At 41.7% G+C, this 18158-nt stretch overlaps 1 protein-coding gene across 1 annotated transcript in view; it reads right to left on the bottom strand.

Annotated features, from left to right (window-relative positions):
* Positions 1–18158, bottom strand: part of SPTLC2 (serine palmitoyltransferase long chain base subunit 2) — a 122279-nt gene that overhangs the window by 16122 nt on the left and 87999 nt on the right. The window contains exons 10-11 of the mRNA XM_067532528.1: positions 1830–1965; positions 542–671 (exon numbers count right to left, since the gene is read on the bottom strand). Coding sequence (XP_067388629.1) covers positions 542–671; positions 1830–1965 — 266 coding nt within the window. The remainder of the gene's footprint in view (positions 1–541; positions 672–1829; positions 1966–18158) is intronic.

Below are 18158 nucleotides of genomic sequence, written 5' to 3'. Positions count from 1 at the left end.
GATCTTACACGTGTGCTTCCCCTAGGCACTTCAGACAACTGTCGTGGGGGTCATTAAGAAGGAAGGGCTTGTTCCAGGAGATGCAGGGCTTGAAACCCAGAGACCGGGGCCCTACGCCCAGGTGAAGGTCCCTGTAGGGACTACACTTAGTTAAATATCTGTAAACAGTTGGTAGTTAAATTAAAAGAAGAACAATAGAACAAACTAGCTAACACTGCTTATCGTTATAAGAGCACTTGCGATAGCAAGCAGAACAGTTCCAGCAACCATCACGGGCGGAAAGATGGAACTGAGGGGGTGTTGTAGTAGGGCTGGTGGTGCCTTATATACCTTGGCATGTGCATGGGACTCCAGGGGGCGCTGGAGCTGGCCCGATGGGTACTGCTAAAGGGAAACAAATTCCAGTAACCATGCATGGAGGCATGCATACACCAAGAATGGAATAGACATGAGCAAGCACTCGAAGAAGAACCAGCCTGCAAAACCAACAGCCAAATGCTATCTCTGTTTAGGAAAGGCAAAGACAAGATTAGATACTTACAGTATCAAGTATCTCTTTGGTATGAGCTGCAGACACACAGAATCTGGCTCTGGATTCAATGATTGGGGTCGCAGGGAAACCCACAACCACGACACCTATGTTTCGCTTCAGCATCTCACGCCCAAATGCACTGCAAGAGAAAGCAATGAAGACTGTTTAGAGTGATACTGAAGAAGCAGAGACAGAGAAGCAGCATAAAGGTCTCAGTACACTAAACCACACAGGCCTTTGGTGAAGCATGCCTGTGAGGCTGCAGTTCAGTTTCCACTGCCTTCTCTTAGAGGTAGAATGCTTGCTCACAAAGGCCTCTTTTGTTCAGTCCAGAGGTGGTCTTCCTAGAAAGGTTTCACTGTATTAAGTTCTAACAAAGCTGAAAGATTATATTTGGCAGGAGCTGGTCTTTTAGTGGGCTGCTTCTAAATGGATTTGTAACCTAAGCTTGAAAATCTTTCTGACGGAAAACAGGGACTTACACTCCAGAGTTTGACTATAAGAGGAATTCCCCCCTGCTGCCTACCCCCAAAGCAGAAGCCTCTGCAGTTTCAAAAAGGATTGTTTTCACCAGTGTAATACAATTAAGGTACATTGTGGCATCAAAGAATCTGCTCAAAAGTTATCATAAGAACCTAGGAATTGCCATACTTGACTAGGTAATGGACTAGACAGACTACTGATAGTATCCCCGAGAGTGGCCAAAACTAGATTTTTCAGAGGAAGATGCAAGAACCTTCATAATGGACAGCCAGGGAGTATCTTCCCATACGGAAAGTTGTTTCCTAAGCCTGAAAAAATAAAGAAGTACGACCTAGACAGCTGTAAATCGAGAGACTATCAGTTTGAGACCAAAACTACTTTAGAATCTGGTACCTCCCATGTGGTTCTGTGGCCATCACATCACCCCCAGGAACCACTTCAAAAACTTCTAGAAGAATTCTTTTGCAGGACTGGCTTCCATTTCTACCTGATCTCACCTCATCTCTTAGCTACATGTATCCTCTGGCCCACATCTGAATCTCAAGGGCCATACAAGCCCAATTCTTGCCTGGAGTTTGGAGTTTAGTCCTCTCTCTTTTGCTCATAAGCCAAGAAATCACTTTAAAGTTAATTCTCTCAAATGCTTCTTTCAAACCACAGTATAATCCCAGATGAAAAGAGCTTCCTGAGCATTTGTAAAACATAGCAGTATTCTACATGTCTCAACAGCAGGCACAAAGCCCAGAAAAAAAGCCAGCTTCCTAAACAGTCTGGGTCAAGTGGATGGACTGGGAATTCTCTCCACTGAACCTACCCAATTTTTGCTGGCATGTACAGCATCAAAGGCACAACAGGGGAATCTTCATTTCCATAGATAATAAAGCCCATCTCCTTCAGCCGCCTTCTGAAATATCTGGTGTTCTCTGCCAGCTGCTGCACACATTCCTTGCCTGGAAAGACAAATGAAGGAAAAACCATGAGCTAAATGACCACCATAATCACATGTACCACATAACTGTAGTTATGTATAGTGTTATCTCTATTACAAATATAGTTGGACTAGTTTTGTACAGAAGAGTGTTAACAAAACTACAAAATTATTTAAAATTTGAACTGCAACTGACAATTGTTTGCAGTATCTCCTTCCTCCGAGTTATCCTTGGACACGGCCAAGATTACTCTTCATTTTCTAGCCACACTGCTGCAGAATGGACTACAAACAGATGACCTTCTTACGATCCTTAAGAGTTTAAATGCTTCCTTAATTCTTGCATAATAATTAGGTTTGTACTGAGATTGTCTGGAAGAAGAAATCAATCACATGCTCCTATAAAAGATTCATGCTAGCAGATCACGGCTCACTGGCAAATCCATGGTAACAAAGCACAGTTAGTGTACTAAATTCTCTTTCACAAGTAAAGAAACTGATCAACTGAAGATACAGTATTGCTACCATTTGCCAATTTGCTGAAGTCAAAGTGGCACAAGATAAAGAGACAGACATAAGATAGACACTCAAGTCAAGAGTTAAGCTTGTGTAAGATTTCTATTTTCTGAACACACCATCACAGCAAAATAAACTGGAAGTTCAACCTCTGACTTGAATTGCAGGGTTGCAGATGGATTGGGATTTGAAAATCCAAAGCCATGCTTGCAGACGAATACTTTCAAGAATCTGTCAGATGTATCCATAGCATGAACAAGTTCAGCTCTTGAAACCTGACACAAGGCTTTTGAAGACTCAGCTTCAGATATTTTCTCCATTCTTGTTGCACATTGTGAGCATGCTGTTACATTACTCCAACTCCTGTCCTCTGCAATTCCATCTGCAAATATCCTGGTCTCTCAGATATATCCATATGCGTGCCTACACACTGAAATGATCAGACCTTGTACTCCAAAGTTCAATTACACCCCCTCACTTCCCTCCTATCACTAGTTTCCCACACGGAAAACACACCAGATCTCTCTGCTACACAAATCCTTTGAAGAGACAAGGTCTTCAGAGTGCCACGGTCTAAATAATACCCCACATTTTATATGGATACCATAAAGTCACCTAAGATTGCTTACTATCTTTCTGGTTCCCAAAATGTTCTCAAACTACAATCCCAATGAGGGTATCAATTTAAAGTTAGAATTATATTCCTAGAGACAACTTCCCAAAAAAAAAGTCTCAAAGCCAGGGCAACTGCCCTCTACCCAAAAATATACTGGTCAGACATCTTACTAAAAAGTTTTTCCTACAACAGAGCATAATAGAAGATCATGACGACAGAATTTTTATTGAAAGGGATCATATTAAATGCAGCTAGAGAGATTACTGTGCCAGTAAGTATGCCTCAGAGCCACTTACTATAGAGGACAGAAAGGAAAGAGTACAGAGCTGGAGCCATCAACCTTGTGAGAGAAGCAGTGCTGCGTGCTATTATAGAAATTAAGTCTTGGAAAGCACCAAGGCTAAATAATGTACCAGCACAATTGCTAAATTGATCGTGGTATTGATCTCATGTGAAAAACTTGCATTAATGTACAGATGACTAGAAACTGGCCAGATGAAAGGAATCTTTCTGCACTTACTAAAGACAGGAAATAGAACAGCGTGCTGTAACTACCATTCCATCTCCTTGATATCACACCTAAGTGAAGTGCTGCTCTACATAATTCAGGATTGCATAAAGTGAATGATAGAAGCAGAACCACAACAAGCTGGTTTCAGAGAGGGATACGGCCTATGTAAAAGCAAATATCTCATATCATTGAAAGATGCAGGGAATATAATAACTCACTGATAACGTGTTTCACTGACTACTCCAAGGCATATGATACCATCTGACATGACCGTCTCTGGAGGTTACTGGCAGACAGGTGGATTCTAAAGCATCTCTTTGAAGTCATTGCCTGTCGCATCTGTCAATAACAAACCATGGTACAAACAGCACTGGGCAACAACGAGTGGTTTTCCATTGGGCAGGATGAGAGACAAGGGTGTATTCTGTCCCCAAGTCTCTTCAATATGTACAGAGAATTTATTATGACTGAGACAAGCTCTGGAAGGTTTCGATAAACTGGAAGAAGCTCTGATTTCCATTGCTGGACACTTCTTAACTGACCTCAGATATGCTGATACGATACTCTTGCTACAACCACTAATGCAATGCAGTGAATGTTGGAGTCTGTAAAAACAGTTAATGAGAGTTAGTATTCCTGATTGTGGGGAATATGAAATGCACGTTTGTTGACAATCAATAAAAGAAGGCAAGTGAGCATCATGATTAACAGTCAAGTTGTGGGCAGTAGATTAATTTAGTTATCTGTGCTCACACCCATCCAGTCAAGAAGGCTGCCCCAAATAAACTGGAAGACTAGAGATGGCTTGATCAGCCATGACCTCCCTTATGAAACTGTGGAAAATCTGTAACATCTTAAAATGTATGAAAGCTAGACTGGAGAAAAACGTAATTTTTCCCCTAGCAACTTATGGATGTGAATCCTGAGAAACAAATACTGCTAACAAGAAGAAAACTGAGGCATCTGAGATGTGGTGTGGGAGAAGACTCTTGTGTATCTCCTGGACAGAAAAGATGAAGGTGTCTTATAGAAATATGAAAATATTGGAGAGGAGCAGTCCGTGCTCTCAGAAATGAACAAGCATGCTTATATACCTTGGTCACATCAGGCAGAGAGATGGAAATAACCGTGAGAAAGTTATAATGGAAGGAATGGTTCTGGGTCATCATAATAGGGGATGACCCGTGAGATGGACAGATAATGTGCAGCAGGTACCTGGGAAGTTGATTGCTGAGTGTACAAAGTTAGTGATGGATCAAGAAAGCTTCTGAAAATTCTGCTATGTCACCAGTATTCAGACATGAATAAATGGACTTTACTTACTTACAATCATATGTATTTTTCCTCCATCCACCCCCACCTGTAGCAGAACAATTTGTTAATGGAGAATGTTATTTACAACAGTTATGGTACTCAGAACAGCATTCTGGTAAATTTCAGCACACTGCCTGCCTATGAGAATAGGGGAGAAAGGTTCAGCAGAGGGGCGCACACTACATGTGTGTATGTACCTGCCCTCTACCACATTTTGGTAGGTCCAATTTTTCCCCATCCAGCCAAGACGGGGTTTTAAAGCTTACACAATGACCGCTCTTGTCCATACCAAACCACTGGAGTCCAGAGATGAGAGTCTCCAGGTACAGCTTGGAAACATGAAGGCAAACTCTCACTTGCATATGTATCTGACTTCAGCCACTCCTTACAAGTTACCATATATACAACCAAATCTGTGCTGAGGCATTTGCTGCATAAGGTACAGCCAGTGCATGCAGAAAATAGATGTCAGGATAGACAGCCTAGACTAAACATCAGTCTATTCAACAGCAGCATGTAAGGATGCCTGTTGAAATTAAAGTACTAACAATTATAGAGTACAATACATAGTTAAGTTTGCCTACAGAAAGTTCCACTCATTCTCATCTAAGAAGACAGTTGCCATGGCCTTGGAGGACAAGTTGATGCTTTAATCTGTTTTGGATGAGTAGACACCATGGCAATGGTAAGGCTAGGATAGGTAAGATTTACTATGGTCTATCTTGGATAAATTGCAAATTACTATCTTTCAGAGTTCTTGGAGAAGTGATGCTGAATCTTTGTCTCTACTGAGTGGACACTTCACCTGCTGAAAAAGCAAGCGTAGCAGCAGTAACCACCCGTATGCCACACTGAGGGGCTGACTGCCTGGGCACTGCTTACCATTCTAGTAAGCAGTGTTCTGCAGTAGATGAAAGAGGAGACATACAAGGGGAGCATCTCAGGCCATGAAGAGAAAAATTTAATTTGATGTGACCTGCAGCACCATGCGTAATTTAAAGTCAAAAATAGGTCAAATACTCCAACCACTGCCACAAAATCAAAAACCAAGCATAAAAATAAAGAATGAAACATCGGTGTTTGTTTTACATCCTAACTCCTCCTTTGATGAAAGGCTAGCTTCAGAGTTTTTAACTAGTCATCACCACCTGCTAAGGACAATGTCTTCACCTCCCCTACCCAACAGAATTTCTTCTCAAGGTACACATCCTTCAGTTTCTGCTGTGTAAGTGTATAACTCCCTCCACCCTTTCCCACCCATATCTTGTAGAGCAGGGACAGACCTCACACTCATCAGAGCTTCTCATTTTCTAATTAGCTCTCAAGTCCAATCAGATCCCCAAAATGCAGAACCTCTGGGCTTTCTCAAGCCTGCATGCTAGTAACTTGATTATTTCAGTTACCACAGACTGCACAGTAAGGTCTGAAAGAGCAGATCTACTACAATAGTGGAAGGTTAGTGATCCTGACAAAGAATCAGAGCTAATCCGTACATTTCTAATACCATGGTATGCAATAAAAGCCAGGGTTATCGAGGCACAGTTTGAAAGAGCAAGTTATGGTGAAGAGGAAGGCTATACTGTGACCTTCTCAGAGAAAGCTGCAGTATTCACTTACTGTCCTTATATAATATTGCAGAGCCACACACCTCGTGGCAAAATTTGTAAATATGTATATTAAAAAACAAATCCCAAAGAAATATCAACTCTTACTACTATGAATAAGAAGAAAGATAATTTATGCCCACAGCACCTCTCTAATCACAGGAGGCCTCATGGGCTGAATCTTAAAACTGAAATTTCAGGTTAATGGGTAGTCAATAGCTGCTTTGCTATTTTCTTCTCTGGACTCTTTCACATAAAGGATCTCATGATGCTCAGAGTTAATGCTTATACAGTGCTTTCAAGCTTCAAAGCATTTTACAGATACCCAGTAGTCTCTTCCCACCACTGCTGTGAAGCAATTCTTTGCCATTGTATAGATGAGGAACACAGAGGGAGGAACAGCGAGGTTAAACATCTAATCCACGATAATAAGCAACCAAACCAGGATTAGAACCCTGGGGCTCCTGTCCCCCTAGTCCCTTTACTTCCAAAATTCCATATAGTTTCTACCTCCGCCATCATTAGATATTTGGTATCCTGGCTCTATTTGAAATACTGCACTGATTTCAAGGGCAATGGAGGCACACTATTGAATTACTGCGTACAAGGTTAAGAGAAAAAACACCCAACTCTTGCTTTGTCAACAGTTAATGCTGGTTCAACTCCACTGGCATTAGCAACATTGGGAGCAGTAGTGGTTGGACTGCCAGTTATCATCATTTTAAGGAAGGCATCCTCTAACCATGCTCCGAGCAGGTGTAAATTAACATAAGGCTGAAGACTGTGGCAGCAGCTAGCACGTTTCTCAGCACTAGTGCTCCCAATGCTGCTAACGTCACTGGAGCCAAACCAGCATGAACAATGATACAGACAGGGCCTTAGATCCTATGTCTACACAGCAATGTAAGTCCAGGGTTCCAACTCAGGCTCAAGCCTAACCCCATTTCCATCTACACACAAACCGTGCTAACCCCAGGCTTGGACCCAGGGTTCCAGGATCCCAGGAGTGCGGGAAGAGTCCCAAGCCTGAGTCAAGCCAGGACCCAGGGTTCAAGCCCAATTACTTTGCAGAGTAGATACAGCCCCACTGCACTTGTGCTTTGAAACTCTGCCAGAAGAATCACACAATCCGACGTTCTTTGTCATCTGAAGAGTCAAGTTTTCCCACACTGCACCATGAACAAAGGGCTAGAGTGGCCACATTTTGGGTGGGCACTGGGAAGTCTGAGATATGGGTGGATGGACTTGGGCACATGTAATGCAGCGCAGATGCTTGATCCCTAGGTTGGGACCCAGGGTTCAACAATCCTAACCTAGGATTACAAAGAAGTGCAGATGCTCAAACCCTAGGTTAACAAAATCAGGCTCTGCTAACTCGAGTTCCACTAACTGTGGGCTTACGTTGCAGAAGTAGACATACCCAGTGTTACTCTGTTATGTACATAAGTCAGTCAGTCAAGCCTTCTAGCTGAAGCATAACTTTTGGAGCTCAGAACTCTGTCCATATCTGCTCAACTACAGGCCTAGAAAGACTGTGAGGTGGCAGTAACTCTCCAGCAGCTGTAATTTTTGGTGAAGGTTAATTTCATTTTCAGACCGTCAAATCAGAGCTGCTGAGACACCACCCTGTCGACTGTCTGCACACACACACGAGTTGCGTAACAGTTTTGTTAACATCCTTTAATCTGGTGAACTGGAATGCAGTGACTTTCACGGGGCAACATAACTGAATTCTTCAAAGGGCTAGAAAAGAAAACTAGGAGCCCTTTATCAGGGCATCTGATATGAAGCTCTATGTAGGGATTGTAAATGGATTAAGTTAGCTACTGAAAGATCTACTTTGGGATTCGAGTCCTAACCAGCTCGTCTCTTTGGTGTCCTGAAGTTAACAACTAGCTCCTCTTCTGCCTCTGTAACCGTGTTCAACCCATTTCACTCACAAAGAAATTCCTTCGCAATTCAGTGAAACTACCCCTTGCTTCTAACAATCTGAATATCATTCTGCAGTGTAAAGTTCACATCTATCTTCAAAGGGCTGGGCTGCCAAGGTTTCACAAAAATAAAGGTCACATGCTATTTAGAGGCATATTCCTTTTATATCCACCCTTCAACTCTTACGGAGCTGGGGTGGTATTGGTTTTGTGGATTAAGCCGAGATAAGACGCAAGAACGAGGCTGTAAGAGAATGAAATTAAATGCCTGTTTGGAGAGCTAAGACGTGTTAAGTGTGTCTAGAGATAGCAGTTAGAGAGGAAAACACCCATGTCCTTGATTGTAATCACCTTTCATGAGCCCTGGATGACAAGCTAAGTAAGTCACTTTAAAATCGCCATCACTCTGGTTCTTCACTGACAGATGCTGCATGACACCTTTAGTGTAGAAGTGGTACTCAAGCATGAAGTGGCAGCTCTGCTATCCCAGGCTATCCACAAGATAACAGCAGCTTCCCTGGCTGAAGAGTTAAGAGCCTCTCTCAAATCTATTCTATATGGAACTGTCAGTATAAGGCAGTTTCTACCCACCCTACAGGAACATTTCAAGCCTGGGAATACTAGATAAGCATTCTGACATTTATAAGCATTGTGGTGAGCAACCTAACTCTATACGTCAGTGCACTGGACTTGATCTTGCTGTAGGCCTGGCACAGCTTTGCACTTGCACTACAATGCTGCTAGGTGCTACAGATGAAATAATGCTAGGGATGAGGGCAAGACAAATTTGGTTCCATTGAACCTCTTCCAATACTTAGCGCTTATATTTCACTTTTAATGTTAGAAAGTTTAACAAACTTCTCTTTAAGCCTCAAATATGACTTGTGCAGGGGGAAAATGGGCTTTTATTCTTCGGATATTTTAAAACATATAAAAAGCACAGATCATGGATGGATAAGAAGGATAATGTAAACAAAGAGGAGCAGGGAGGCTCAACACTCCTCTGGAAAACCCAAACACCGCAAAGCCGTCCCATCAGAATCCATTTAATATCTTGAATACACAGTCTGAAGCAGCATCCCCAGCACTGCTGGCACACAGTAAATCAGCATTGCTTGGTGGGGTCAGTTTCCCCTGGGCTGAGAAATAAGGATGTTTCACAGAATAACTTTTGAGGACCCGACTACCCCTCAAAATCTCTCACTCCTAAAATTAGAGGACAAATAAAAGATGTGCAAATATGGACACAACTAAATAGGCAGAGAACCCAAGACTCCACAGTGACCATGATGGGATTGATCAATGAAATGGGCATATAGAAGGACTTCTATTTGTTTAGCTCTCATTGTTCCTCAAAATACAAAGCTCTTGCTTAAACTAATAGTCCAAACTGTGTGTGTACCATTGCCAGGAACCTAAGACACCTACCCCATTTATTTGCCCAAAAGTGGTTTTTAAGTAACTACAACAGAAGAAGTAATTCTTCTGCCAGTCCAGGATGAGCGTATCTTTAGATCAGGATGTTGATTCTAAGGCTAGCAAGAACACCACTCCAGATACTTTTGCAATTGACAAGGGACAAAGCAGACATGTCTGAGTTTAACTTCTTTCCACTCCATTATAAAGTCATTCCTATAAACCCAAAGAACCAGATTTTATTGCAGAAGACACTCTCTGCTACAGAGGATCTCATTTGGAATGTCCTGACCGGCTGCTATAATGGCTGATGAACTAGCTCTGAGAGGGGTTAGCAAACAAGACATTCAGTTCACTTCAGATTATTTGTTTTTGCCTCCTGCAGTTTCAGTGCTGTAACTGGGGAATAATCACAAATTCTGCCCTTCTAAAACAATGTGACACTTCATCATCCAGGCTTCTGGAGGAATCAGAGACATGTTGTGTTACATACAAACAAATCATTGACCAATACTGCACACTCTGTCTCGTGCGCATGCTCGTGGGGTGGGTGGGAGGGTTAAACCAAATCTAGCTAAGCAAAGGAACACAGGCAGAGTTTCATGCTACACTAGTGACCATTGCTGTCTGGATCTAAATGAAAGACTTTCTATGCAACATAAATACCCCTAGATCCTCTACATCTTTGGTTAATTCTTCAAAAGATTTCAAAGCAGCATTTCAGGATATATCTTTATTAAAGTCCTCGGCACAGTACAGACAGAGCTGTGTGCTGCAGTTGCAGTAGAGCTCATGTCAATAAACAGATGGTAGTCAAAGGAAAAACATTTTTCTATGAGGTATTTGTTAAACAAATTCCTATTTTAGCTAGGAATGATGATGAAGTTGCTACTTATCTTGATTATCCATTTAACTGCTCCTGCCCTGGGTCTTTCCCTGCCAATGCATCCATTTGGATTACTAATCCTGAAATTCTTAGCTCTTTTTAATAAAAAAAAGTTGTGTCGTCATAACTTATGCCATTTATATTTTGCACTTCTGTATGAACAATGAAGCTAGACTGGTCAGTTTCATGCTCATTCCCAAGTGCTAGCTTAACATTCCTCTTAGGTTTTGTTGCGGTTTTTTTTGTTGGACACTGCAGGGGAATGTTTAAATAGTTTAAAAACGAGTGAAAATTCACAGACAAAGCAATTGCTATTAATAATAGGCAAAATAATTCCAATCACATGATTTATATTTGGTGCCTAAAAATACTTAACTGTGTCCCTTTAAGAATAGCTGCTGCCCACTGTAACTTCAAAGCTGGAAGTAACAACTGTGCCATTAAGTTTTGAGAATGACATAGTACTTTTAACATTTATAAGCAGAGATTTTTAAATGAAATCTTTGAGAACTTGTGAAGCAGCATATCAGTCCATCTAATAAAAGACACAGTTGGCTCTGACAGGACTTTCTGTAAGCATCTAATAAATTGGTGCCTGCTGGTAAGAAGCCGATTTAGTTAGAGAAAATCTACTGCAGTGTATTAAAGACCTCTTTTCTATAACTCTCTACAGAAGGATGGGGAGATCAGAGCAAAGATTTATTTTAATGCTACATCAATAATGCACCTCGCTGATATCTGAGCACCCCAGGAATTCTCTTCAATTCCCTCAGCCCTTTTCCAATTGAAAGTGTAATTCCTATTCCACATTTAGTTTCTAAGGTCAGATCTACACTACAGACTTCTGCCAGCATAGCTATGTCACTCATGGGTGTGATCCCTGAATGACATAGCTGTGTCGGCAAAATCCCCTAGTGTAAAACTGCCCTTTTGCCAGTATAGTTTAGTCTGCTTAGGCATGGGAGGGCTGGAATAAGTCATGCCAGCATACGTGCAGTTTTACCAGAGCCCTTCGCCAGTATAACATACCCATATAACCATACCAGCAAAGTACAGAGACATGGCCTAAGGCTTTGTTGGCATGGGAAAGCTGCTTCTGGATTACCTGAATGTTAGTTTAAGCCAATGTAGTTATAACGGTATAACTTGTGATAACACTCATTCTGATACATGAGCCTTTTTTGGTTTACTTTATGTCTTCAACTGCCAGGTAATTCTCTGTTGCACGAGGGTCCTACTCTAAAGAAACTTCCTAGTTGAGCATTTTGGCATCACACAAGACTGTTGAAAGCACATGGGGTGCAGACTTTACAGTTAAACAGATTGGTGCAAAGTAATTAGGAGAGCATAGCTGTCTAGGTCTCTCCTTTTTACTAAGCTCGAGGTGACGTGAGAGATCCAAATGTCACCTAAAAAGTTTGGAGGACTCTAAACAGCCATAACATTTCAAGCTAGCTTTTCCAGAAGATCCTAGCAAGGACTAAAGTGGAGATAAAATGCTGCTTTTTTGTGAGTATAGTATGCTTCTGTTGTCTGACTTCAACCTCCACAATGACGCCACTAATGAATCAAATAGGAAAAACTGTGTGGTGATCTGTGCTTGATTTTCTAGTTACTTCAAAAGCCTGTAGCTTTGGACATTTAGAAATGTTCTCTTTCTAATTCAAACTAAACTGGCAATGAAGACTTGGTTATATAAATCATTCTCCATAAACTTTTTCTCCAAGTCTGACTGATGCTGTAAAATAGCCAATCATGTAAGCTTTTCCACATAAAATACTGTATTTATTTTGCAAGGGTTTAAACTACCATTCTGTTTATCTGTTTATTACTTCTAACATGTCTTTTTGGCTGGGTGTGCCTATAAGAGATAAAGTGTGCAATTGGCTCTGGAAAGGAACACCTGAAAGACCTAAGAAAGGACTTTGTATTTCTCCACCTCTGCTAATAGTACAGTCTCCACTGAACTTTTAGAGGCTTGGGATGACCTCCTGAAGGTTTCTTATGAAACTGTTTGCAATGTAAGTAACATAATTAGTCACTTTATGAACAAGCTATGCAGTTTATAGCACGTAACTACTTCATCTTTCCCAAAGATCTCATTAGTCAATACCTTCTCCTTTTAATTAGACAGAAAGGTGACAAGCCAGTTTTCATTGTCATCAATGTAAAGTTTCTTCATAAAGGAGATAGCACATTCTCTCTTCCATGCCTCCCCCCCACAGAATGGAAATCAGCCAGAACTTCTACTTAGCATTTGTAAAAACTTAAGGCAGTTTTAGGTTGACTAAGAAGCAGCAAGTCTGAGCATGATATAAGAATATCTGACTGCAAATAAGAGCCACGGACACTAAAAGTTAGACAAGGTAGCTTTTATTCAAGGGCAGCTTCAAATAAAAACTGATAATTGAGACTAAACTTAGTGGAGGCATTTTAGTGCTCTGAAATTGAGCCCTCAAGATTCAGTTTCAGAGCCATTTCTATTCAAAGCAATAGGGATCATTTTAATACAAATATAAAACTGTTAAATATAGAGAGTTCTGGAAGACTGACCAGCAAAATTCCACTTTGAAAATATTGGTATTTGAGTGCTAAGTAAGTATTATTCTGTAGTGTTTTCTCCATTTAGAACACAACCTATTTCTAGATAAATGTCAAGTCATAACAAGTGGGGAGAAGACTGCTATATTCATGCCACAAGGACTCCTAAGAACATGGGCAGACAGAACAGAGAAAGAGGTGCGATTCAGGATTTTAAATTAGTGAACATTGCAGAGATTTAGGGGAAATTACAACCAGAAACTTACCACCTCTATGAAGGCCCATGGAAAGAATGATCAGCATTATCTCAACGGCATGTTTGCTAACGTAAGTAACCACCTTTTCAATGCCACACAGCTATGCAAACAAGATTTCTCCCTTGATTCAACAAGTCAGATTCCAAAATATTTAGCACTCCTTGTTTTTTGGGATTGAGTCTTTAGAGCCAGTTACACACAAGTTAGAATGGTGATAGAATGGTTACTTACCCTAGAGTAACTATGGTTCTTAGAGACATTGTAGTTAGTGAGGATCCTAGCATAGCTGCCCATTTGCTTCAGATGCACAAGATCAGATTTTTTTAAACTAGCAGTGTCTGTGAGGGCCATGCAAGCATCCTGTGCCTCCATGTGCTCCAGTGCGAGGGTGTAAATGGCAGAGCAGCCATGACCCTCCATCAGATCTCTGGATTCTGGCATTCATTCTCTCTGAGTCTGACAAGACTTTCGTGGACTGTTGCAGAAGGTGTAATTTCAGCCCTGCATCTCAACTGGCGAGTCTTCATGGAGAAAGAAAAGCATACTGAGAATCGGTTTGGAATACGCAATTCCCCAAGGCAGAAGACTGTGTCCATACTTCAGGGGGGTTAATCCATTGCAGGATGGACACGGCTTGAAAGCCCACAGGTTTCAAATCCACCATTTGAAAAGCTCTGTACATGGGGGTCTGTATAGCAGGGGGTGCACAGGGGAGGTGTGACTAATATAATTCAGCCCAGAAGAAAGGTATCAGTTAGTTCACAGCAGTTGAAAGAGACCATCAGAAGTGATTCTGAAGATTTGGAGAATAGTTGAATACTTTAAACGAAGAACTAGCAGATCTGATGATTCCCAGGTTCTGTCTTGCTACCATGGGCGATCAGAGGAAACTGAAGGAAAACTGCAGTCTCCCAACCCTTTGTGCCCTCATGTAGGAGCATGAAGTGGCACAGGACACATCCATAACCTCAACAGTCACTGCCAGCCAAAAAAATCTGGTCTTTAGCACATGATGTGCATGAGTGCCTGCAGGGGGATCCACACTGACACATATTTAAAGGTAACTTTAGATAGTAAACTTGTCATCTCCATAGCCAGACTCAAGACTGTGGGCAAAATGGTAAAAATTCAAGAGTAATCCATATCATGGACACCGCTGCTAACAGCTGGCACATATTTCCGTGCTACTGCATGGCAGCAAGGTCATTTCTTAGAGAAATCAGTTTTCAGTTATTCAAACTTCAACCAGCTGAAGTGATTTATAGCGTCTCACAAAAAAGGTTTTTTGTTTTTAAAGAAAGGTTTCAAGCCATCTGAACTAACACTAAACATACCATAAAAGAATTAAAAGGACTTTTAAAAATGTGCAGGCTCTCTGAAGGTATGAAACCAACAAAGAGCATTAGTCATTATTACTTATGGATTCTAAATGTTGAGGACTGGAAACTCATGAAGCACCAAATCTGTATTTATACTTAAACAATTAAATGTCTTAGTAATTAAAAGTGAACATTTCACAACCTCAATTTTAGAAGCTGCCTGTCTGCAGATTTCCATTGTGGATCTGGAAAACTGCATTTTATATGACAGGCCATAATATAATCTGGGACTCAATGAGTAGATAGGTGCATGTATTTTTGCACACCCAAATTAAATGATGCATTCCAACAATTTCCCATCACAAAAAAATCAGTTCCCATGTGCACACATGCCCCAAGAGGTTCTGTTAAAACAAAGGAAAACCAAAAAATGTAATTGGAGTTAAAACTGCTCTTTAACTCACAACACCAAGTTCTTTGATACTGCTGGCTATTTAACTGCCTCATCCAAAAATACACTGCTTAAGCAAATTAGTCAGGATAAGGAAGCTACTCTAGTTGGAATTAATAGTTTCCTTGGCTGTCGGTTTAAAACAGACCTGGAAAGTTATCTGAACACTTGTGCTTTTTCATGGCAGCAGTTTGAAGCCTGTGGAGAACTTGCTCGTGGTCTGGGAAGTGCTGGCAAGGGCACAGGGTACTCCTTCCTCCTCTTTATTTCCAGCTGCTTCTACAGGTCTTCAGAACTGCAGGAGGAACTAGCAAAGGTACTTCCAGTAGGGGCCACTGCTACATAAGAAGCGGAAACTGGAACTCTGCTCGGGAACTGGAGTCAGCAGCAGGAGAGGCAAGGATTTAGGATGGGAGTAGGGGGAAGGAGAGAATTATGGCAGATGTTCCTGGCACTGACAACTGTCCCCAATAAGCAGAATTTACACTAATACTCTAAGTATCCATCATGGACATTAGCTCTCATTAAACTAAATCAGTTCCACTGGAGTCTAAAGGTAGGCCAAGGAACAGCTGGGTGAGACTGAAGCCTTAGGCTTGTTCTAAAACCCAGGGGAATATTTTTATATTTGGGTTTTCTTTGTGACTGTACCAGCTGTAGTTTGAAAGCTCCATCCAATTCAGGCAGTTTCTATCTATAACCTCAGTCATTAACAAAAAAATCTCCTGGATGTGGTTGAGGAGACTACAGTATTTCCATTAAAGAGCACTTTACAATATAAGAGCTAAGGTTTTAAAAGAAATACAGTTGCATGTGTAAATAGTGACCACTCACTAGCACATTTTGCAATTATTCAAGTACACGTGTGAAATACTCCCAAGTAACACACTCTTTTATACCAGATACACAACAAAGTTAGGAGAAAGGGCACACACAGTAGTTGATAATCTGAGTTATTTTGAGGAAAGGGAAAGTAACCAACCAAAAAACAGTGTAGTTCACTGTGTATATGAGAACAAGAAACATTTAATTTTAAAAGAAATTGTTCAGTTGTATTAGGAGGAATAGAGATACTGCAAACACTTTAAAAAGCTACTAGAATTTAATAACATCAGTATTCAAAAAACTGCTCTAGGCTGAGCCTGTTTGCCCAGATGAAGAATGAAAAGAGTGTTTACAGCCAAATTCATGTTAGAAACCTCCTGAAAATATGCATTTTGAACACAACTTCTGCTAGCCTTCGCTACAGCAATGCTACTGAGCGCCATGATAATTAAACCCCAAAAGACTAAAAGTAAAGTAAGGTTAACCTATAAACTACTGCCATTTAACTCTGTCTGGGTGGCTAAAAGATTTTTAGCTGCCAAAATCCAGCATTTTACTAAATGCTTGCATAAGCACATCATGCAAAAACGAAGTTGCAAATACATAAATATAAAGTTTGGAAATTCAAATGTTTCTTGGTAACCAATGGTGATATTTAGCATGTGCCATTATTCATTAAAAGGAGTTTAAAATTTTGCATTTTTTGCCCAACCTTGTAGTGGCATTTGTATACAAATGGATGTCTAACAAAGAAACATCTGAAAGCAGAGACTCAGGATTAGAAAGGCAATAAGTGGAGATGTTTCCAGCTGTAATGCTCTTCACAGTTCTGCCATGAAGGAGATGGGTTCAAGCACTTACCTGTGTCTGTACTGAACTATCTACAATTGCCAATCATTGCTAACACCAGTGCAGTGGTTGTTATAGAGCAACCTATTTACCATTGTGGGCCACATATGCAGCTCCCTCTGTTTATGTGGGCCGCATCCACACAATATATATATATATTTTTTTTAAATACACACACACAACTTGTACATCTATAAAAAAATAAGGTTTAGTATTTGTTATACGACAGCAATACGATTCAAATCAATATAGTACCTTTCATTTCAACACCAGCAAATGTCTACCAAGGGCATTTTAAATTAGCAAAATAAGTCAAAACATTTATCTGTTAAAATGAATTAATTACTTTACTGCAAGGGTGGCATGGCACGGTGCATTGTCACCCTCACTTCCACATTGCTGCTGTTGATGCGGCTGGGATGAGCGCCCAGAGACTGCAGCTGCAGAGCCTCCTCGCAAAGATGGGGAGCCCGGTGTGGGGAGCCCCCCCCATGCACCCAGGCCCCCCCAGCAAGGGAATGCCCCCCATCACCCAATTCCCCTCGGACTGTCCCCCCAGCATTGAGACACTCCCCCCCTATACTGGGCTGGCACACAAGCCTGCCCTGCAGAGACAGGGTGCACTATCCAGGGCAAAACACTCCCCCCAGGACTGCTCCCTCCAGCATCCAGTCCCTCACCTAGGGACTGTGCCCCAGTATCTAGCCCTGCCCATCCAGGGATTGTGCCCCAGTATCTAGCCCCCACCCTACCTACAGGTGGGTCCCTCATGCAGTGGCTGCACCCTTCTCCCCACAGTCCTAGTTCCTGCACCTCCCTTCCCATGCCCCTAGTTCACTATACACCCTCCTCACACTGGCTGGTCTCCTACCTTGGCTGCATGTAGCTCAGTCACCCTGCCCACCTCCGCTGTGGTCCTAGTGCCGGAGAGCCGACTCCAGACGGAGTAGAAGACCTGTGATTCTGCATGGTGTGCAGATGCTGAGCATCCTGGCCTCCTGCCAGAGGGGGAAGCTAACACTGGGCCTGATCTGCACTGCTGCATTTTTGAACCCCCAATAGCTCTGCACTCAGGGCAGGTGCCCCTCCTCTCCACTCCACCCTAATTACAGCCCTGAGGATGTCACATGGGCTGCAGCTGTGTGCTGACTGGGTCACAAGTGGTCCGCGGGCTGAGAA

Source organism: Emydura macquarii, unplaced genomic scaffold (assembly GCF_026122565.2).
Source record: "Emydura macquarii macquarii isolate MOO-44397 ecotype Brisbane River unplaced genomic scaffold, CSIRO-AGI_Emac_v2 contig_374, whole genome shotgun sequence".
In the NCBI taxonomy this organism is placed as follows: Eukaryota; Metazoa; Chordata; order Testudines; family Chelidae; genus Emydura; species Emydura macquarii.
Note: the sequence above shows the minus strand (reverse complement) of the source record. Positions and strands in the feature narration are given on the sequence as shown.